The sequence below is a fragment of the Thunnus thynnus genome, chromosome 1 (genome assembly GCF_963924715.1).
Source record: "Thunnus thynnus chromosome 1, fThuThy2.1, whole genome shotgun sequence".
In the NCBI taxonomy this organism is placed as follows: Eukaryota; Metazoa; Chordata; class Actinopteri; order Scombriformes; family Scombridae; genus Thunnus; species Thunnus thynnus.
This window is the reverse complement of record NC_089517.1, coordinates 27682550-27706506: the sequence shown is the minus strand read 5'-3', so window position 1 is coordinate 27706506 and position 23957 is coordinate 27682550. Positions and strand designations below refer to the sequence as shown.

Below are 23957 nucleotides of genomic sequence, written 5' to 3'. Positions count from 1 at the left end.
CAGCCAGAGAAACAGTATCTGCAGTATTTTTTTTAACTAATCCCTTTCTTGGGGAAGCACTGGATGCTGCTGCTACACAAGTCTGGGACTTTGCTCTCTGTCAAGCACACAGTAATGTATCGCTCTATTAATCTACATCCCTGTAGTAATGGGAAAGAGTTTTATTACAGCCACCACTGGAGTCTCATCACAGGTATGGAGCCTTGTCTGTTACTGGCATAGGACATGCACACATACACAATCTCAGTAATATGCTGGTAATGTGTTCCTACGAGTTCTTTAAAATTAATTAATTAATCACTGTTAAAACTATTCATTAAAAGGCTCACATTTAAAAAATATGGTCTCTTACATGAATATGAGCTAGAAGTATAGACAGACACCTCCAGAGGAATAGCACCTGAAAACTTAGCGCTTGTACAGCATGAATCAAAAATGCCATTAGCTGCTCACTCTTTGGTTTAAGTCAACATGACGAAATCTCTCTGATCCTTTAACAGTTGCTCCCCAGTGTCCCATATACATACAGAGGATTACAGATAAAAAGAAAAGAAGATAGAACAAAAAACAAAAAATACAAAGGCTCTCTGCTGCCTAGTGAGATGGAGCCAGACCTTCAAATAGCAGTCAAATAATATGTTCATTTTATTGTTGGGTTTTGTTTCCAGCTACCGTATTTCCTCAAATAGTGGCCGGGGCCTTTATTTACCTCAGCTGCAGAGGGTACCAGGCCTTTATTGGAAGCAGGTTTATAATAGAGGCCTTTATTTCTAATTCCCTCTGTTTGATAAGTATATGTGCTCATATTTTAGTACAAAGCCTCCTTGTTTTCTGATCTGCTTCTGTTTGCTCTGTTAAATTTTTGTTACTGCATTACCAGTAATCCACTTACTCTGACGTGCAGAACAATAATTCTAGCACTTGATTTCCACCCAGAACGTTTTGGCAGTGCACCGATTAGTTCATGGATGTGTGATCGCCAGCTTAGCAAATTTACCCTGGTTACCCATGCTCATGCAGTGTCGTTGCCGTTGGCTCCTCCATCCACCTTCCTTCTCTAATCTATCTAAAATAAATTAAAGAGTAAAAATAAAACATGGAGGCAGAGAACTAATAAGTAGACGGAGTGGTGATATTCATGTGGCTATTGCACACCTTTACTGACCAGAGAGAACAGCTTGTGCTGAAAACAAAGAGGCAGAAGCCTGGCCAGCACAATGGATAAGTCATACAGTATGAGAGTCACGTACTGCTAAAGCACTAAAGGATTTATTCTATTGTTTCGACCATGCCACAGCACTGAGACTGCTCTTGTTAATTTCTTCAATGATATCCACTTAAACACAGACAGTGTTTAAGTGTCTTAGTATTACTGGATCTCAGTCCTGCATTTGACATGATCGCACACAACATATTACTTGACTGACTGGAAAACTGGGTGGGACTTTATGGCAAAGGACAGGGACTACTTTGTGTGTATTGGTAATTACACATCTGAGAGGACAAAAATGACATGCAGAGTTCCCTAAGGCTACGTTCTGGGGCCTCTTCTATTCAACATCTACATGCTTCCACTGGCTCAGATTATGGAAAACAGCAAAATAAGTTACCATAATTATGCAGACGACACACAAATTTACATAAACATATCACCAAGCAACTATGGTCCAATACAAGTACTGAGTAAGTGCATTGAACAAATCAGTGATTGGATGTGCAAGAATTTTCTTTAATTAAACAAAGACAAAACTTATGTAATTATCTTTGGAGCCCAGGAAGAACAATTAAAAGTCAGCACTCAGCTTCAATCAGTAATGTTAAATCAAGCCAGAAATCTTTGTGTAGTCATGGACTCCTGAATTTCAACAGCCACATTAAGACAATTGCAAAGTCAGCCTACAATCACATTAAGAATATATCAAGGATTAAAGGACTTATGTCTCAGCAGGATTTGGAAAAACTGGTCCATGCATTTATCTTCAATAGACTTGTCTACTGTAATGCTGTCTTTACAGGTCTCCCTAAAAAATCAAACAGACAGCTGCAGCTGATTCAGGACGCTGCTACTCGAGTCCTCAGATGAAGAAAGTGGATCATATAACTCCGGTTCTCAGATCTTTACACTGGCGTCCTGTCTGTCAAAGAATTGATTATAAAATATTACTGTTGGTTTATAAAGCACTGAATGGGCCAAATTACATTTCTTATCTGCTGCTACGTTGTGAACCATCAGGTTATCTGGGACTGGTCTGCTTTCTGTCCCCAGAGTCAAAACTAAACATGGAGAAGCAGCATTTGGTTTTTATGCACCTCGTATCTGGAACAAACTCCCAGAGAACTGCACATCTACTGCAACTCTCAGTTCTTTTAAATCAAGGCTGAAGACTTTTCTGTTTGCAGCTGCCTTTTATTAAATCAAATAATCATTTCTGACCCTGCAATGTAGCTTTTATTCTTGTATGTTATACATCCTTATTCTATTTTAGTTTATTTCTGTTTTCTATTCTCTTAGTTATTTAATGACTGTTTTTAATTGTATTTAAATGTCCCTTTATAGTGTTTCTTTTGCATTCTGTCTCGATGCTTTTAATGTTTTATATAAAGCACTTTGAATTGCCTTGTTGCTGAAATATGCTATATAACAATATTGATGGATACTATTGTAAAGCTGTGTTTAGTAAAGTCTCCAAAAGCTCTGCAGTGCAGCTGGTGTGTAACATGTAATAAATAATAGTAATTTCTCAAAGTATTAAGTAACAGCCAGGTATTTAAAAAAAAAAAAAATTGTTTACATACTGACAAATGCTTTAAGAGTCTCTTGAACAGATGAAGCTTAATCTTGCTGGGGATTATCTGGTCAGATAAAGTTCAAATTAATAGAAAGCACTTACAAGTAGAACTTCTCATCCCAGATTGGGTTGAGGTTGCCGAAGATGGTCTTCGTCCTGCGTTTGGTCTTGCCCACCTGGACGGTGACATATGGGTCGCTGGAACCAGTTTTATCCTTGGCCTGTAGCCCCTGCGCACTCATCACTGGGGTGTGATGGGGTAAGACAGGGTTGAAGAAAAGGAGAAGATTTACGTGAGTACCACAAGCAACATAAACCTTTTTTGTTTTTAGATGGATGACTGTTGAAATGGTAAGTTAGTTGTTTTTAATTGAACCTTAATGATCCATACTTAATACTATTAGGGACATATGTCCTGGAATATTTTTACAGGACTTTTTCAATCCCATTCATGAATCTTCCTCTATATTTTACTTCAGTGCTTACTCATCAGTTTCCTGTATTTCATTCTTTGGTTCCAACTTAAGACTTGAAGCCTTGTCACTGCCTCTGCTTCCTACGACAATTTGGTGTACTTGCCAAAAGCTGAGGTAACAAAGCAGCTTTGGTTCATTGACAGCAGCTATCTTTCATCTATTTTTGTACATAATATTAAGTTTATCTATGATTTATCTATTCTCACATCCAGGCTATAGGTAGATCCCACCCCTGTGTGTGTGCCCACTGCTACAACATCACCATGCTGAGCTAAGCCTTGGCTTCAAAGAAAGACCTGTGATTCAGAATCTTACTTCCACACACAGAGAGGAAGGTGCAGAGAAAGCGAGACAGTAGTATTTCACAGCGCCATAAAAGGGAAAAACGACACTGGGGCATTAAATATGCATAAGTGACAGTCTAAATAATTCAGGGTACATATATATTCCTCAGCTCAATGCTGACAGGGGTTGGTGGGCAGGATATAGAGGTTTGAAGAGGCATGGCCTGCTTGCTCCATGAGTACTCAAAATCAAATGGCTCCTGTAGTAAAGGAGGGGTCTGAGAGAGTAACAAATGTGTAAATTGGTCAGGTTCAAATAAAGTGCTTGTTGGATCATCCAACAGTGTCTGAAACCCCCTCCCCTAAATCTTTCAAATGTTGGAATCAGGAGGGGCTGTGTCCAACATTTTTTGTAAATTTATCAAACTGATAATCTGACCAGCATGCCCACTTCAAGGCAGCGAATGGCCAAGTGTTTAGAAGTGAAAAAGTAGGTGGAGTCTCTCATGTTCTCTTTATCTATTCTTCACACAACTATTTTAATTACCTTCCTACGTACAAATGAGTGCAAAACACCCAGTCCTCAAGATTGGCCATTCAGAACAATTATAAACACTTTTACCTAGAGGTTGGACAACATGTCATACAAATCAGTTTGTTTAGAGCATATCTACACCTTCAGTGGAGTAAACTGGGAGTTGGTGTTTGATAGTATTTTAATCCCATAGTGAACCTGTTTGTCAAATTCAAATCCCTCTGAATCCTTTCCTGAGTCTATCTGGTTTTATATTTTTACATGTTCAAGCACGTCACAACTACCTGAACACTTATACAATGTTTTTTCGCCAATAGAAAAGAGAGAAGATAAATGACTCGCTAAGAGATTTGTTGGCCCTGGGGTGTGATGAATCTGGGTATTTCACCAAATTGAAATCAGAGTAATTGTTATTAACTCTCTATTCCCAAATACTGTATACTTGTGTCCTTTCAAGGTACCATGCTGCTTTTTTGGCTTCTTTTGCCATTTGTGAAACACAATATATACTATAATACAATATAAGCACAAAAGGTAAGAAAAGTGAGATATTTCTATTGATTTGAGTGGAGTAGAGTACCAGAGGGGGCATACCCAGAAGCATAAACACATGGAGCATGTTTGTGGTGTAAAGAATGGTCATTGAACACAGGAGACTGAGTACTTGTTTTCCAAATTAATAGACTGACCTCTCTTGGGGTGTGTTTGAGCAATGTTTTCAAAAACAGCAATATAATTCAAAAGAAAATACAATGTTGTTTGAAGTAAAGGAAAATAGTATATATATACCTTATATAATGATGTATGTCATTGTTTCTTTGATAATAAGGTGACCGGTGCAGAGTTGATAATTAGAGATTTTATAATTAACTGATTACTGTATGTCTGATCAAGGTTCATATTCACTGCCAGACCTTCTATTGTGCACATTTACCAGATACAGAATATCTCATGGTTGCTGTCAGAGTGCTGCAGATTCAATACCAGTCTGTGTTTATCAAATGAAAGATAAATAAAAAACAACTCAATAAATACTATCCAAAATGGGACTCTCAATAGGCCCCTGGGATATTGACAGAGGCAACTCTTGGTCTTTCTCATGTCTCTCTCACTCCTTTTTCCTCTCTGTCTTCTTTTTCTTCTTTCTTCCTCTCCACATGTCCTCTCCCCATCTATTTGTCTGTCTCCTCCTCTATTTCTGTTTCCCTCTGGTATATTGACACTGCCAGAAATGCAAGGTGGGCAGTAACTGAGCTGGGCCTGGCACAGTTACCACAGAGATGGGTTGTTAACTAGCTGCAGAAAATGAAACCCAGTGATTTTAGTGTGTACCATGTGTATGTAAATTATGCAGGGAAATAAAAGAAAGGCCTTGTAATTCTCAAGGATGATGATTTTGTTCTTCAACTTTATATGATATTCATGTTTATGCTACTACGATTACTGGAAAATTAATTTTGTGGCAGCATAACAGGAAAAGCTTGCAGCAAAGAAAAATAAAAACATCATTATTATGTTGTTATTATGTTGTTGAGATTATGTAATCAAAGAGGGAATGAAAAATAGTGCCATAAATTAGACTCAAATATAGACTTGTGATTCAGTTCTATTCCCTTTCACTGAAAGGGCTGGTAAACAAAGACAATAGAAGTTAGGGAAGTAAAGGACATCGGTTTCATTAATTTCCCTTTACATCCACAGAAAGAGAAATTGTTCAATCTGAGTTGGTAAATTTACCAAACCACTGCATAACCCCAGGAGCTAATAGTGCCACCAAAAAGAGCAAAATGCATGCGTGAAAAGTTGTCTTAAAAAGAAAACCCAGATCATTTTCCTTCTGAACATGCTGTGAAGAGCTGTACTGTCAAACTGTACTCAGGGGCATGACATTTTGATTGGCATCTCAGAGAGAGCTGGAGGTGCAGCTCTGGGGGGGCTCATTTCCAAAGCACACCGTGCAAAGTTCTGTCAGCATAAGTGAGCTCAAAAATAAGACATAAAGATCTCTGTCAGTTGCAGCAAGTAGTCTACTGCTATAATAAGTCATCATCGCCTCTCAGTTGCTTTGTATTTACTGTGCCACCATTTAACATTTGGCAGGAAGCATGGTTGCAACCTGATAAGCCCTCCCACTGCTCAACTTGTATTGTGTTTTCATTAGCGCTACATATCATGGACTGAGGTCCTATTTAAAATGGATGTGTTCTTAAAAATATGCCATTAACAAAGTAAATGAGTTGAGTGTAGTAGATATGGTTTAGATCTGTCAAGAAATTAAACTTCTGTTTCCAAAGTCTGTACAGGATGACCAAAAAAATCTTCATTGTCCCCATTAACAGTGACATGGCAGTAACCTTCACAGTATTATCAACAAATTGCTTCTCCTCAAACTATCTAATTTATTTTCATTTCTGTTTCAAATGGGCATTGTTGTTTTGGGTTCTGTGTCAGAGGTTAATGACCAAGATCTTGAGGTTAATGACAAGTAGAGGATCCTGACTTGTAATGGCAGTATTGTTGATTTGGGTTATAGGTCATGGCCCATAGGTCATAGGGCAGTATGAGGACCTCGATGATTAATGTGTAAATGAAGGCTAATAAAAACAACTTCATATCCTACCTGGCAGATGCTATTATGGTATGATTCATAATAAAATATGTAATGGATGGTTTGAAGAATGAACTTTCTGATATATTCACTGGAACCAGACTAACCTGTGATGCTGATTTTGGCAGACCACTTGGAGGTCCCATCAAGCACAGCCTGCTTGGCTGTCTTCAGATGGCTAGCGAAGTCCTCTCTGGAGATTTGGAACATCTCCTGGATCAACTCAAACACCTCAGGACGGTTCTTCTCCCTTATCTTCATGCGCTCCTTCATAGCCATGATGATATTCTGAGTCTTGTCCTCTGCCCCGTGCTTGGAGCTCTTCTCCACTGCCCCTGAAACAAGCCAAGAGGGCATTCATCATGTGTACTCATCACCTTTCTTCATGTCTTATCTTTTAACTATCTATGGTTGGCTAACATTCATTTATCTCTACTTGTGTGTGAAGAGTTCACAATATAGTGTTACAGCATCCAGCAACAGATCAGATCTAATGTGTGTTGGATGTGTGATGGATGAGAAATCCAAAATTCATGTGTTGATGTCAGTGTGTGTATATGTGTGTTTATTTATATGAATGTGTGTCTGTAAGACAAAAGAGACCCATGCGACGGTTAATTCTCTGTATCTGATCACAGTATCATCTTGTATCTGCAGTGCGTTCATGAGTGCAGATTGAAATGTGATAAAGATGAATCGCAGTTTGAATTATAAAACATTGTTATGCTTGTATAAAACTGTTACAAAACACTGAGTTTTATAGCAGCCAGGGTGTAGCTAATCCACTTAAGTGTGTGTGAGGATTGCCGTGAGGATCATCCTGAAGCCTGTGTGTCGCATTGTTTCTATTAGTCTACACTGTTACAGCAGGGGTGTGCCTGATTGAAAAAGCTGATTGGAGATTGTAATGAGTGCCAGTGACAGAGCGAGCAGTGTAAATGCACCATGTTACTTGTAGCTACAAGTGGTGGGGGATATGTAATATGTATTACACAAATCCCCACAACAGCATTCACGTGTACTGTGGGACTTATGCTTGGTATTTATAGACATGTGCGGGGAAGAAAAAAACAAAAGTGAAAACATTACAGAGTGACTACCACATGGCATGGTGCATACATAACAGATTCCCAGAAAAAAACATTTAATTCAAGATTAAACTCATGTTAACGATTATATAATTTCTACCGTCTAAAGACTATGATTAAAAAATAGACATTAGAAGAATACATGTAACATAATGATAATAGGTCCGTGTTATTTTAAATGCAAATAATACTTGCTCTCACAGACTTACACACCGAGTGTTAAAATCTCTGTGAACCATACAAAAAAGCATTATGGGAAGGAAAAAAATAGGTCAGCTGTCAGTGTGTTGATGTATAAATTAATCTACTTCCTTACTTTGTAAACAATCTGCATTGAGCAGGTCCTGGCACTTCTCGTGGCATTTAACACCACACTCTGAGCAGCGCATGCCCTGGCGGGCGATGCCCCACAGCAGCCCCTCACACTCATGGCAGTAGGTGGGCGCAGTAGCTGTCCACACCTCAAAGTTATGAGGTGTTGTGGATGAAATTGGGTAGATCAAGGCCTGGAGAGTCTTCTTGAAGACATGTAGTTTCTGAAAAGAAAGAAAAGTGAGATAGTGTATAAATAAAATGATGGAAAAAAATGTGGAGATGTGAAAAACAGAAGAGGTAGGGCTGATGCTGTTAAACTCTCATGGTACCATGAGCTACAGAAAATAAGATTTCACACCAACTGCGAAAGTGAATAAAAAAACAAGTTTGCGCTTAAATTGCCTTTCAGAGATGTTTAATACATCTTGAGATCAGTACTGAAATAAGATAAGAGGAATACCTTTGCACCTGCTGAGAGATCAATATCATAAATACAAAGTTTCAGTTTGGAACTTTAGCAGAATACACAACCTCAATAATCTTTATTCACATCGATCTGCAATCTGAGCTGGATAAAATTTACAATACCCCTCTGCGTTAATCTTCACAATCATATAAATTGACAAACTGCAGTGATGATTCATCTGTACTGCTGTGTTTTTCAAGCTTCTTTTTTTAGAGAACAGGATCAGATTATATTATTCCAAGAGATAACTTGTGGGAGTCTTTGTTGATCCTATTCTGATACCTTATCATCAATGGAGAGGTCAGTCGTATGAGAGAAAATCAGCCTGACATCTCATTAAGCTTAGATTAACAGCATCCTTAGCCCAAAGGCTTTAGTCACATTGAGTGGTTTACTGACAAAAGCTTCTCCAGACCAAATACTAAAGTTGACTAGAGGTCTGTCTAGACTGATTGTTGTGTAACAGAAGCCTCTTCAAATTGAATGCTTTACTGCAGGAGCCCTGCCATCCAGAACGACTGGAAAACGGGCCAGGACTTGCCAATTCTTGAAGGGAGAATCAATGGATGCCGTAAATAAGGTTTTTAAAAGTGAGCATTATCCAGATTGAGAGCGAGGGAGGAAGAGAGAGAGAAAGTGATGGAGAAAGAGAAGGAGATGTATGGTGGTTAAATAAATCTTCAAGAGGTACTTGCTCTCCACTTCTACTGCGCTCCACTCCTCATCCCTTCTCCTCCTCCCTGCCCTGTGCTGTCAGCCCCCTGTGTGTTGACAATGTGCTTTTACACCTGAACAGTAGCTCTGCACTTCACAGCAGGGACTACTGCACTGCCCACTTGGACACACATACCCACACAAATACACACGCACTTGCACAGATGATTAAATGACACCCGATGACAGGACAACAAGGCTATAACATTGTGAGACTTTGCGTCGCTGATGCAGCACAGAAGCTGCTGAACCCTGGAGGACCTTTAATGAAACACAGAGGGAGACAGAGAGAGATCTCTCTTTTAATCTGAGGACGATGAGATGAAGCAGATGTCTGAGATTTATTCGCAACTCACACAGTAGCTAGAACAGGGCCACACCCGGAAGCCTCACCAAATATAATACTGAACCGTCTGGTACTGACAGCCTGCAGGAGATGTGGGAGCCAGAATTTCTGTGAGTGTGGGAAATCTCAGAGACCTCTCAATCTCTGTTTCTCTCACTCAGATGACTTGGCTGGGAAATACCATCTTTTTTGGCTGCAATTTTACCAGCCAACTAGATTCTTTTTTAATGGTACAAAACCTTAAAGTTACATTACTGAGCATGTTAAGTGTGTAACTCTTTTTTCCGCTTTGGCATTTCCATAAAATAGTATTTTAATATCTATTTCTTTGCTCCAGTCTATTTCTCTCTTTTCAAATTTCCCTCCCTATCTGTTTCCTCATTCCTGACACTGCATGTCACACTGTGCAGCAGATGTGTGAAGAATGCTCCATGTGTGAGTTTCATCTGTTACACTGTGAGGTAACCCTGGTGATGTGCAAGACACTGGTAGAGCTGATTGACAGCCGCAGCCTCTGCCTGACAGAGAAGAATCTAATCTCTCCTCCTCCTTTCACCCCTCCTTTCCAATTTCACCACCTATTGTCCTTGTCAACCACTTCATTGACACCGCTATCCTCCTCATCCTGTTCCAGCCTTCTACACCTCTAATCTTTCGCTTTAACTACTGTACCATTTCAGCCCTGACGAGTAATCCATGTGGTTTTCCCAAAAAAACATATGACCTGGGTGTAATATTTAAACAACTGCAAGTATTTTTAATATAATATGATCTAATCTAATATGCTTTTCTGCCAGATTCACAAAACTACTCAAAATGACCTGGGCAGAAATCAAAGGCATGTATTGTATGGTGTAGTGTATTTGCCAGCTCACAGCTTACCTGATGCTATCTGAACTGACTTAAATCAACACATCACATCCTATTTCCAGTAACTCTTTGACCCATGTCATTCTGTGTCTCCCTCGTTCCTTAATACAACTGAGTCCCTGCCTTTGTCTCAGCAGGTAAGCAAGGCCCTAGTTTATGTTGACAGTCACCATTAAAAGACTCTGGTGCTCAGATCACATGCAGCTCAGAACATTAAGCGGACACACGGGCCGTTAGCCAGCTCACATATAATGTTCCTTTCTGCTCTAAAAAGCAGATGCATGAGAAACATGATGCAGAAAGAGAAAAGCATCAAGGGAGAGAGTTTTATACGTCATAGCTAGTGTGTTTACTAAATTAAATTCAATTAAAATGTATTAAGTTAAAAGAGAGAACACAACACCACAGAGTGCTAATCTAAACGGATTGAAACATCTCTCCAGGGAGTCGAGGGCGGATTGTACAACATGGATGCCTGATCGGTGACTTTAGGGCTGTAGGGTCATGATGACAAATCACTCTCTGCTTTGCTCTCCTTTAATTCTCTTCTCATTCGCTTCCACATGTCCTTTCCTTTCCCTTTCTCCTCTCTTCCACTAACTCCTCTGCATTCTTAAACAGCATATGGTCATTTACTGAGTACCCTTACAGTCCTCACAGGAAAGCACTCTCCTGGACTTAATGCAGCAGATAAAACTCTGACATCTGCTCGTCCTACTTACCAAGACCGCACAATCTGCAGCTTTGCTCGGAACTCAGCTACCCTCGACCACCAATTATTAAACTCCTCATTTTATCCTAATCAGAATATTGGACATCTACCCCTAAAGTTCAAGCCTTTACGTACTACTGCTGCACAACCTCCATATTTGCCAAAGAATGAGCTCCCTTTGCACACCAATTAACACAGTGCATCTATAACGTAATTTCTCCCTCATCTGGGACATTAGTTGTTCATCCCTAAAGCCCCTTTAATCAAACCCATGGCTATTAGTAAGCAATCAAGACCCTGTCACTTTAGGGCAACTGGGCATGTGGACCATGAAGACCAAGTGAAGTGTGTCACATAGAAAAGTGATAGGAAAATACACACAAATTGAGAACCATGTCTCTTGTTTAAAAAGATGAAATATTTGCGCATGATGTACAGAGCACAATTTAATCCAGTAATCTTGTAGGCTTAGGCAGTCCCATGTTGCACATCAGCGGATATGAAATTGTCTGCGTGTTTGTCTTGCTAAGAAACTACTTTCTCCTGCTGTTTGCCTCCTATAACGCCGTCTTTCCTCTGGGAGGGAAGAATTGCAATCAATTAATGCAGAGAGAGCTTTGGAGGTCAACACAAAAGTGTCTCTAGCTATTGACTGAGACATTCTGCCCTTTCTCTATAACTCTGCCTTCCTCGATGCACAGTGCTTATTATTAATCGCAGGGCATAGTCTAACTGAAATGATGGGACCATTTCTTAATTTCTGGACTCAGCCAAATGATCTGACAGAAACAGCATAGCAATAAGAGTGAGTATCTGGCCACAGAGACCATTTTAATAAACTGCAGTGTGAATTACTGTATATACAGAGAGACAGGAAGAGAGACAGATGATGGCATGCTGTATGTACATCCAAAGAAATAAGGCCAGTAAAGGATGCAATCCATCTCATTTTCATTTTGGAACCCTGCGTTCCTGGCAACGTGATCCCGAACCCTGAAGTACAATGGCTGCAGCAAACAGCACAGCTATAAAAGTTTGTCAGTGTTCCAGCACACTCTTCTTCCAAACACCACCCTAAAAAATAATGAGAGCACGGGTCCAGCATCCTATGTCTCTGCAGAGCCCTCCATTACCCACCAAGACTCCACTATAACCAGACAATGATTTCCATGCAGGCAGTGAGTGCAGGCATGTTAGTACTCACCAGGTCCTCATTATTCAGGGTGGACCGGTTCACCAGAGCGAACGAGATGCCTGCCTTTCGAGCAGTGAGGGTCTGAGAGAAGAGGAAAAAGAGAGATGATGAAAAGGGAGAAATCCATTGACCCATTTTACTTTTCTGCAGTTTTACACAGTATAACAATGGATTTACAGACAGAACACACATCTATACAGAGTTACAGCTTGTGACTGAATGATAATATTGAAGCACTGAGTAGAAATAAATGTCATGAAGACTGAATCATTTATTTTGGTCCCTAAATCTAACAATATAAGAATAATTTTTACATATAGAAATTAGCTAACATAGCAAATGAATTGATGAAAAAATAAATGATATCTACAGTATTTTGTTATGGATATCACTGAAGATAAAGCTCCGCATCTTTTGCTCTTAACTTGTGCACAATCACGGACAAACAATAAGCTTACCAAAGCCTGTGATTTCCAGGTGGCATGAATAGAGAATGAAAGAAATAAAGAAATTGAATTAGACAAGGAGTGGGAGGGTGAATTATGAAAGCACAAACAGCAGAGTAATTGTATTTATCCATACTGAGAGCATAGGTGTCTCAACTGCCATGCAGGACTGCTGGTTAGGGCACAGGGCTCTAGAAAAATAACTATTATAGAGAGAGATTATACAGCCGTTGCATGATTCTTTATCCACTCATGCATTGGAAGTTACTAAATTGCAGTCATGCTTGGCATTTATATTCATTTCTCTGTTGGATGAAGCTTTGATCATATTTTCTGCTGTCTGCTCTGCACATTAGTTTGACACAGAGAAACACAAGACACACACACTCATGTATGGGTGAAGCCAGCTGTACTGCACGACACCGACTCACGCGCACACACAACACTGACTCACACACTTAAAAAAACACACACGCATCTGTTCAGACGTTCGCAAATTTACTCAAACATAAATGATACGCGCCCACACAAGGCAATCTCACAAACACAAACAGGTAACACACAGAGACACACAGATATACACGTGTAAATTAGCTATATTACATTAATATCCATTGAGTCTGGGTGACCAGAGATTGATAAACATTTATCCCATACTGGAGGAAATTACGTAACAGAGGAATGCAGACATGGACAGCTGACAATATTGGATCAGTCTTTACCACGACCCTCTTGTCTGTACAGCCCAGCTATGGTAAAGATCCATGGAAGCCATGGAGAATGTAGGAGGGAATGTGACCTCTACATGAACTGTGAGTGTTGATGTAAGTTTATCAACATGCACCAGCACTGCTGAGGTTGCTGAGGGCAATACAATATGACCCTGTGTCCAGATAATACCTGTTCAGCTACAATATAGCATCCAGTGCTTTGTGAATCGATTTCAAACTATTTCTTTCCGTTTGTTTATGTTTTTGCATCCCGCCATAATGTGGGGGAACCCTGCCGTCCGTTCCAATCAAACGCTGTTGCTGCCCTGAAGCAATCGCACAGCAAATGGGGGACATTGACAAAGGAGAGGCATGAGAGGGGACCAATTAATTTGCTGACTACTGACTTCATCCCACGTGTAAAAGGCTTGTTCAGTGTCACTTTTACATGATTTAAAAGCCTCACACAGTTAAATCAGAAGTCAATGAAGTCTCTTGGATATATTTTTGGGTTGAGTTGTCACCATTTCAAGTTAAATGCAATTTTCCACACCTGCCGAGCGACACACAAAAAAGAAGAAAAATGGCCAAGCATCGGCAAGGCTGAAATCTGACAACTCACTGAAAAATATCACCCATAGCTGTTATGGGTCTATGTAGGAATGGCAAATATACACGCAAAATCCAAAAAAATTAAAAAATAAAAGACGACAACCCATACTTACCAAGACATTGTTGGTTATTAATTTCATGAGAGATATGGACAAATACAGTATCAACTCATGTTGTTCACTGTGATATAAACATTTATCAGCATCTATGTGTATGACATCAAGCTGCATTATCATGTGCATAAAACGCATGTTGTATTACTTCACAAGAGACTCGAAATCTTTAAAAAGTATTAAAACAGGTTGTTTTTAAACAACTTAATTTAAAATAGTTGAGAAAATATTTCTATCCTTTTTGCTAAAATACATGAAGATGAGAAACATAACAACACAAGACAGACACGCACTGTGCAGCACATAATGGACAAACAGTTATAAACAGACATGAATACTATTGGCATCACAACCGCCTGTTGTCTTTCAGAAGGACTAACCATGTGGCACAGTGCTAAAGTGGACTGCACTGCAACAGGCCTCTCTGTGGGATATGTTATGACACATTATGTTGTAATAAAAACAAATTGGGGAGCATCACTGTGATGCAGTATCTTAAACACCCTCTCTAGGCTAATTAATTAAGCCATAGAGTTATAGCTAAGGTTACATTTAACATCCCACAAGGCAGTGCTCTACACTAAATTGCCAGACTTCTAAGTGGTTGCTTTTATCACCAATCAGGTCCTTACTGTTTTATCACAATGAAAGTTTGTGACTTTTTAAAAATCTACTTCATTTTGAAACTGCAAAGCAGGTCTACATATGTGAAGTCAATTTAATCATACAAATCATGTGCTGTAACATATTTGTAATTAAATCCAGACTAAATTATATTTAATTAACCATTAGCCTACTTTTGCAGAGACTTAAGCTAAAAAGCTATAATTTCAGTCCTGAGGATATCAGGCTATATAATAATGACAGACAGACGCTGTCACTCACTCTATCCCCGCATTATCGCAATTTATCAATTTGCCAGTAAAGTGAAATTCTCATTGTTATCTTCAGCAGGAGTCCATACTCACACAGAGAAGGATTCCGCCAGTGTCGTATAATGTGGGGTCACTCAGATAGATTTAACATAAATCACACATAACCTTGTTGAGGCAGATGACTCACCAGGTCTCGGACAAGAGGCACTGTCCTCTTGCGGCGTAAATCTGGCATGCTGTCAATACCATAAAGAATACTGCCAGCCCTAGAGAAGCAGACAGATTTAAGGTGTATTAATATCATAATAATACCATGCTGGGGGAGACATTACTACCATGGAAGGGGGGCCTTGATTTACACAGCTGGCAAACATCGTGGATCATGCCTCCTGCCTAACCTGTCTCACCCCTTCCTCTCAGCTTCACATGGTGCCGACCACCTACACTGGAGCTCTTTGTAATCCCTCTCACCCTCTGCTGTTCCCATAGACTCCCTTTCTTCCATGTAATTTCAATTTCTACAGGGCAGTGCTGCAGCAATGCATATAACTGATACATATTATACCTATTATTGAGTAATGTGCATACTGTGAATCCTGAATATGATATTGTATTATATAGTGATGGATCACTGCAGCAAAAACTATGGCAATACCTTAAATTCTTCCACACTGAGTTTTTCCAATTTCCTCTAACTGTTTCTACAAGTTGTAGTTATCTTTCTCTCTCCATCCTCTAACTCCCTTGTGCACACTACACAGCTCCATACCAGTCTTGCTCCTTTCCTGTGAGGCTCTCAGTGGCATCACCTCAACTGTCACTCAAAGCCTCTCTAATGACCTCAAAATGACATCAAGGCCCCAATGCCTCCACACAGATAAAGCTCCTCGAGCTTTTCTGTCAGCCCTCTCAGCGACATCAGTGGTATGACCCTAAAGATACACAACGTGATGAGCTGCACGGGCTCTCGCCTCACCCTAGGGTCCCTGCTTCTTGCTGCCTTTATGCACAACGCATGTTGCAGATGGCTGCATAGCAATCTGGGGTAACGAATGCTAAACATGTTTAACTATTTTTTTCCCTCATGACATTATATGACAACAGTTGGCTTCATCTATCTTTCTCATCCATTTTCATAATTGACCATTAATTCATACACCTTTCTGAATAGGAATCAGATATGTGAAGCCAAGAGGATAGGCTCCATTACAGATGTTGTGAAGGCATTAGGCGTCTTGTATCTTATTCTTCTCTCTGTGTCACAAAATAGGCAGCATGATGCCTTGATTGAGACTGCATACCAGAGAAACAGCATGCTTGTACATTTCTGTTACATGTGGCTCAGTATGGGCGTACAAAACAGCACATCGGCAAAAATGAGTGTAATTGTGAACGGATCAGATCATGAAAGTGAGCCACCACTCACCCTCCAGACTGCAAGCCGAGCACTTTGGGGTCCAAAATACTGCGAGGCTGCAGAGAGAATAGTGACACACAATGTAAGATAAGAAACTACAAGGTAAGTACACACTACCAGGCACAAAACAGCCAAATTAAAACAAAGGAAATATACAGTATAATACAGTAGGAATATACAGTACATTTGGAGGTCATTTCAGGACAAGATAAATGATAGGAGATGAGGAGTACAGCACAGAGAGAAGGGAGGGAAGCACCAAAGGCAAAAGACCAAATTATTCCACATCAATGTAATTTGTGGGCTCAAGACTGAGAGTTTTGCCGCTCTCTGTGCTTCAGGCCAGATTTGCCTATTGTGTAACGCTCCCTCCTCGCTGACCAAAATGTCCCGTTTGAAACACAAATCATTTTCTGAAAGGAGAGGAATAAAAGGATAAACACCACAAAGTGACAACAAGATGACTCATAGGCACATGCAGCATTCTCTTTCATACCGGATATCACTTCAGTTTAATTACAGGACAACAAACACACACACTCATTCACCCTCAGGTAGATGTATTATTTGAAAACCAATTCTAGGGTGATGCATTTCACCACATACCACATAAACACAAATACACACACAGCATACACACATACACAAACACATGCAAGTGCAAGGAAATCACAAATATCTAAATGGTTCATGATAAACAATGACTTAAAACCTGAGTATCCAAAGCACTGCAGTCTGAAAGGAGAAAATGACAGGAGGGTGGAGAGTTAGAAAGGAGCAGCTCACTGGAAAATACACACACTTAGGACACTAATCTACTATTACTGCCTAATGACACAATTCGGTTTTGCCTAACAATTTATGCAGAAATGGAGAATAGTCAACAAGCCCCTCAGGGAGAATGGCTATGAACAGAGGAATACTGTATACAGTAGAACCAGTAGAGAAAGTCACTGTTATACAACAGAAAGCTCTCAGCTGAAGGTTTAAATGTAGAGATAATTCTTACACATAAAATTATCAAAATCAATGCAGCACAAATTTAAAAATTATGCCTTTGATCAATAATATTACCTGAGTTAACACTCATAGCTACAGAGACATGGGACATTAGGTAAGCCTAAGCAATTGGTATCATATTGCCATTTCAGAAGGGATCTGTGAGAGGGCAAGCCCTTTAAATAAGCAAGACTGCAGAGGTGTAATTACTGTGCTATTGATCCATGGGTGATAAATGGCAGCATAATCCTGATCTAATGCGCTACAAACAGAAAACAGCTGTTCACAAGAGAAAGATCAAGTTGCTGCTCTGATTAAAACGACACAATGCTTGTTGTTGACATGCAGTTACTGCATTATTGCTACTGAATTAGACAATATTAGATAGCTTCTCTCTTTAATTTTGGCAGTTTTGTTTTGTCTGTTAACTTAAAAGTTGACACATATTTTTAAAAAATCACACCATGAACACACTAATTGATAATCATTATAATAGTGACAACTAGACCTGCATTGATTGAGAACACAGTACATAGTATTCAGTGGATGCTTTTACCCAAAGTGCTTTATAGTACCATTAGTGTTCACCACAAGTGTATATTTGATAATGAGTGGTCCTTGTGGATGCATTTGATCATTTAAAGACATTAAAAGTGTATTCCAGTCAACATTAAAACAAAGTTGTCTGAATTATTGAAAAGATTTTTGTAGGAAAACTACAGTTTTTGTTCAATTGTGACAATATATCACACGCAGAGCAACAGCACTTAAAAAGGAGCTAAGGTGTGAGTGGGTACCATGGACAGCGATCAGCTAAGCTACTTTCAGCACAGCTATACAAGATAGTGCCATCTCCTCTACCAGCAAGTCTGCAGCTGTACTAGATAAAGCCAGACCACAAAGATAGGCTATAGGCTGCTGATATAAACCTCATTTCACAGGTGCCTTAAATCTGTGGAACAAAAATGTAATTGATTGGTAGGAAACCTTTGTGACTATGTGCTGTGGGCAAAGTGTTGAGGTAACAACAGTCGCAGTAAATCCTGCATCTCAGTGCCGACACATATGGTCACACCTCGCATAGATCAGAGCTCACTGGAGCAGAAAAGCCTGCACGTAGCTGATAGGACAGTGCGACCAGGACTGACCTGTGTTCCAGGAACATGCATTCTTGTGGAGACATTCAAACACACTTTCACACAGAGACACACAAATATACACTGATGTGTGTCTATATACATACATAGACACAGGCGGACAAACACACACACTGAAGGAAAAATTCTTCATACAACTGCAGCAATCATAATCAAGAAAACCCAAAATTAGTGACAGCTGGATGACACAAAGCTCTATAGAAGTGACAAGCTTAAACATATTTCAAACTGACAGAGCTTCTATCTTTAGGTTTTAAACAAATGCTACCTGGGCATCATGGCTTGGGTTAAAATTACTACTTGGTTAAGGTTGGGCGACCTTTGTCATCATGCTTACAATAATAATCGCAATGTTAAAATTAGGGGACGATCATGGTCATGGTTTTAAAAAAACAATGATGACTTGCAGTTGGAAATGGGAAACAAACAGCAGTCCTTGGTGTTAAAATTTTAAGTTTGGTTGGCCCATCCATCCACCCTGACCTCTTTTGTACATGGGGATCACCATTTCAGATTTGTTCAAGTCTTAAGTCTTGTGTCTTAAAATACAAATCACATCCAACATAAATTACAGCTCATTGGAGCAGAAAAAATCTGCTGGGGTCAAAAATTATGCCAAGTTTCAAGTCTCATGGAAAAGACCACGTCCATTCATGACTAACATTAATAACTGAGGTCAAACACAAAATGTCAAATGTTTTTATAAAATATTTCACATTTCTATCCCTGCTGCTCACTGACAAGCAGTACTGTACCTCAAAATGCAACTGCAATTGCAATCACATCAGCATTAATGTTACACTGTTAGCAAACTACCATCTACATTAACAAACTAGGAAAAGTTTCAATTCACGTATGTGAATTACACATTTGAAAAGTTTAACTTCAATGACATTTATGACCCACCCTTAGATGCACCTAACTTATCAAAAAGGCAGTGCAGGATGTAGTACAGCAAGATTTACTGATGAAAAGTAAAGTAAAATCTGAGAGTAAGGGAGATTGTGCACACCTGGTTCATTTGGGTGTATTCAAACAGTTTAAAATGAGCCATATCTACATTTATTGCTGAGACAGGATTTAGTGTAATGTTCATAACTGCTGAAGTGTATTCAACACTGTCTCTACTACCAATAGCTTGTATTGGTAACTTACAATACTACAATACTGTAGTTCCCTGACCTCAACCAAACAGTTTCAGCTGCCTAAACTTGACTAAGAGTATTTTGGGGCTATATTGTCTTCATCTCACCAATGAGTAGTTTCAAGTTACTTCAAAAAGTAATAAATTAACTGATTAATGCAGTACTCTGTAGTTCTTATCAATTGAAAAAAAAAGACGAAAAGGCTACATCACTAACTTTTCATGGCTGAAATGTTTACATAATAAGAAACAGGAAACACACAGTATAGGCTATAACATTTTAATGGCTGAATCCCATTAAGGTATTTCAGGTCCAGGAATATGATATTGTGCATGTCAGCTCCCTATTGGTTTATTGATACACCTGGAATACAGTCGCAGCTAATGTGATTAGTTCCACCTGTGCTTATCTTGCAATAGTATGACACATTTAAAAGTGTAACATTAAAGTTACTGTGAAAAAGGTCCATTACTTAACAGTATTAATATTAGTAACATTATTTTTCGTTACTCTGTCCAGCTCTGTCATGGTTGCCTACCGTAAGCCATTTAAGATGTGTGGAAATAGAAAACGAGCATACACACTAAACTATACTATCGCTAGCTCAGCGACAGTACCAACATCCCCATCCTCACAGTGAAGCCCAGGGGGTTCCCTCCAACTTCGAAACAAAACCCAGGTGATTAAGCAGTGGTAACTATAAACACAACATGTGAAAGACAACTTTTGAATTACCAGAAGGTCTACAGTATGTCTCTTCTTTGGCAGAGCTGCATGTTTCCATCCAGTCAGTGGCTTCACTGAACATACAGAGATTAAACTGATTAGACTGACTCCTCCTACCCAACTCTCTGTAAAACAGCAACCAAACCCAAAAATAATCTTTACAAAAAAGGCAATTAGATATTTTCATTTTATGATTTTTTTTGGTGTGTAATTCAACAGGAAAATAGTGTCTGACACTGATAAAGTGTGAACGTTAACTAAAATATTGAATATTGTGCTGTTTGGTCCCCAGAACTATTGGAAACTATATTATTTTTATTATATTCATGTTTTTATATACTTCTTTGTACATTTATTAGTCATTTATTTATTTAGAATTCTGTAATGTTGGATCATAGCATGTACCATTTACAACAATATGTTGTTTTTATGTAATGGTGGTAATTTTTTGCTTGCACCACTTTCTATTATTTTATAGAAATATTTTCTTTGTGTAGTGATATTGTGTAGTGAAATATTTTCTTTGTATATAGTAGATAGAGGTAATACCAAAACATTTCATATTATATATCATAACCAATTAAGATCTGTGTCATTAATAATCTCACAAATTACTTTTAAGAGAACAAATATGAGACAACACAGGAAAGAAAATGGGAGATGTGTGTAGTGAGAGGTTACAGCGCTTTGTAATGAAATGTGGTAACTCAAAGTGAGATATGAATCCTGGGGGTCTGAGCTACCAATTCTTTTACTTTTCCCTCAGATGACTCAAACAATACCACATGACTCACCATTTTGTACTAGAGAAGAAAACACATCAACTACAGTATATGTGCAACTTTAACACTCAGTGTTCCCCTCAGCTCTTTTTTTTTTTTTTTTTTTTTTGTGGCAGGCTGATGTCAGAGGGTTTGTTTAGTTCTGTTTTAGTGCAAAAATAGAATCCCTTTAGGCATAAGCCAGGAATAGAGCATTGGGGTAAAATGGGTTATCACCCCACATCTAATCAAAGAGAAATACTTGTTTTGTTTTTGAAACTGAGATTTAAATTGTACAGATAAAGGGAACACTACTGCCTTAATCACTGTGGTTATGCAATTATTCTACACCACAATCAGAGACAGCATACAGTGTCTAATCTGACAGCCAGAGGTAATGTAATGCAAACTAGAGTCATAGCTCCTCTAAGTTGCAAGCGAAACTGTGGAGAAGAGGCTTTCCCTGTTTACAGCAGTCAGATGACAACAGCAGTACTGAATCAGTCAGTGCTATGAATGGGATGGTATTACCTAAAATTACGGAAGCCCATAGAAGACTTTATTAAAATGATAATGAAAACTTGAAAATGAAAATGTAATTCCACAATAGCATTATCATTTTTCCACATATGTATGTGTTATTTGAGTAAAACTTATAATAAATAATGAAAATGCAATAATCCAATTTGCATTTTCATTTTCACATACTCATATGGGTGTTCTATGACCATATTAAAAAGAAAGTGGAAAAGCTGTTTGACATTTAATTTTCAATGTCATACACCGCTATACAGAGGACAATATTCAGGTGTTAATTCAAAGTTGAAAATTAAAATGCAATATTGAAAAAAATGTAACCTCACTTCCCATTTATGCAAGCAATATTTAAGTCTCATTTAAATTAAAATGCAATTTTCTAACAATTTGAAAATGAAAATGAAAATGGCACTTGACATTTCATTTTCAAAGACTTAACCTGCTTTACAGGGGACAATATTTAAATGCAATAACCAAAACAGTGCCCCATTCTATTGTATTTACATTTACATGTCACCACACTCTTCTGGGGTCACAATGAAAATGAAAATGCAATCTGTCAGTCCTCTCATCAAGGCGGGTCTTCAGTGGGGACGTCAATCATTATCTGTAGGCAGGACACCATCCTGCTACTCCAGACAGTGCACAGCCACAGAGAAGGGTCCAACTGCAGTCAACTGCGTAAACATTCACTTATTTCACCTTAGCAGTCAACCAAAATCTGTTTCTGAACAAATCTGAGGCAAGAATCAAGCAATCCAGTTGCTGAATCTTCACTCATATCAAATCTACAAGGCCTAATTTAAAAGTTTGTTCCCACTTTCATAAGGCAAGGTACTATTGTCAAACTGCACAGAGCAGATCAAGCCAGATCACAGGAACAGCATCCAAAATAAAACACCCTTTATCAATGAGGGGCCATTAGTTATATACAGTGAATGGTTATGTTTTGTAACCCCAGATGTGAAATTGATGAGGTTATTACTTAGCCTGAGCAGAGCCAGTAATAAGAAGTTAAGATTTTGTGCGCCTACGTCTTTGTTGTGATTTGTTTTTAAAGTATAAAACACTAAAATCTCTTGTAGTTTGCTGTTAACATGGTGCTAGCATTATCTAGTTGACCAGATGCTCTATGCTGTTCCTGTATCTGACTTCTTGTCTGGCTTGATCTGCTCCGTATAGCCTGACAATAGTATCTCGCCTTACTGTACAGCAGGTTAAGTGTTTGATTGAATTTTCAAATTGTTAGAAAATTTCATTTCAATTTTAATTGTGACTTAAATATTGCCGGCATAAACGGAAGATGAGATTACATTTTTTTATATTGTATTGTAATTTTCAAGTTTGAATTAACATTTGAATATTGTCCACCGTACAGCAGGGTATTACTTTGAAAATAAATGTCAAACAGCTTTTCCATTTTCATTGTAATGTAGTCATAGAATGCCCATACAAGTATGTGAAAATGAAAATACAAATTTGATTATTGCATTTTCATTTTCATTTTCACTCAAATAACAAATACATATGTGGAAAATTATAATGCTATTCTGGAATTACATTTTCATTTTCAAGTTTTCATTATTATTTTAATAAAGTCTCCTATGGGCTTCCATACAAAACTACAACAGAGACTCTTCATTCTCTGTATCTGCATTTTTCATATCCACACTTTCTTGAGAAATGGTGCACTAAGCATAAAGAGGGTCTACCTCCTTTGCTCCCTCAGGAGCAAGCAGCAAATTTCACTAGCAGCAGACCTCTATAAATATTCCAAGCAAGGTTGACCTGGTTACAGAATGCCCTTGGGAGTGTGAATTAGCATCTGAATACAGACGCTGCTGTAGCCAGTTGAAGACAGGCCTGGCAAGAGTGGCAGTACTGCTGAGACTCCCTTCACAGCTCCCACACAGACCAGCCAGCACGCTTCAGAGCACGTGCATGATGAGCACACATCAGCTACAAGAGATGAAGGCATAGAGCTAATGAGGGAGGAGTATAGAGAATACATATCCATCTTTAACTATTTCTCCATCAGTATTATAATGAATTTTAAACAAA

The 23957-nt window shown here is 38.8% G+C and overlaps 1 protein-coding gene across 2 annotated transcripts in view; it reads right to left on the bottom strand.

Moving 5' to 3' along the window:
• Positions 1-23957, bottom strand: part of LOC137185728 (protein unc-13 homolog C) — a 114651-nt gene that overhangs the window by 72682 nt on the left and 18012 nt on the right. For both annotated transcript variants that reach the window (XM_067594061.1, XM_067594069.1), the window contains exons 3-9: positions 17284-17306; positions 16581-16627; positions 15342-15420; positions 12408-12479; positions 8097-8316; positions 6800-7027; positions 2892-3033 (exon numbers count right to left, since the gene is read on the bottom strand). In XM_067594061.1, the coding sequence (XP_067450162.1) occupies positions 2892-3033; positions 6800-7027; positions 8097-8316; positions 12408-12479; positions 15342-15420; positions 16581-16627; positions 17284-17306 (811 nt within the window). The remainder of the gene's footprint in view (positions 1-2891; positions 3034-6799; positions 7028-8096; positions 8317-12407; positions 12480-15341; positions 15421-16580; positions 16628-17283; positions 17307-23957) is intronic.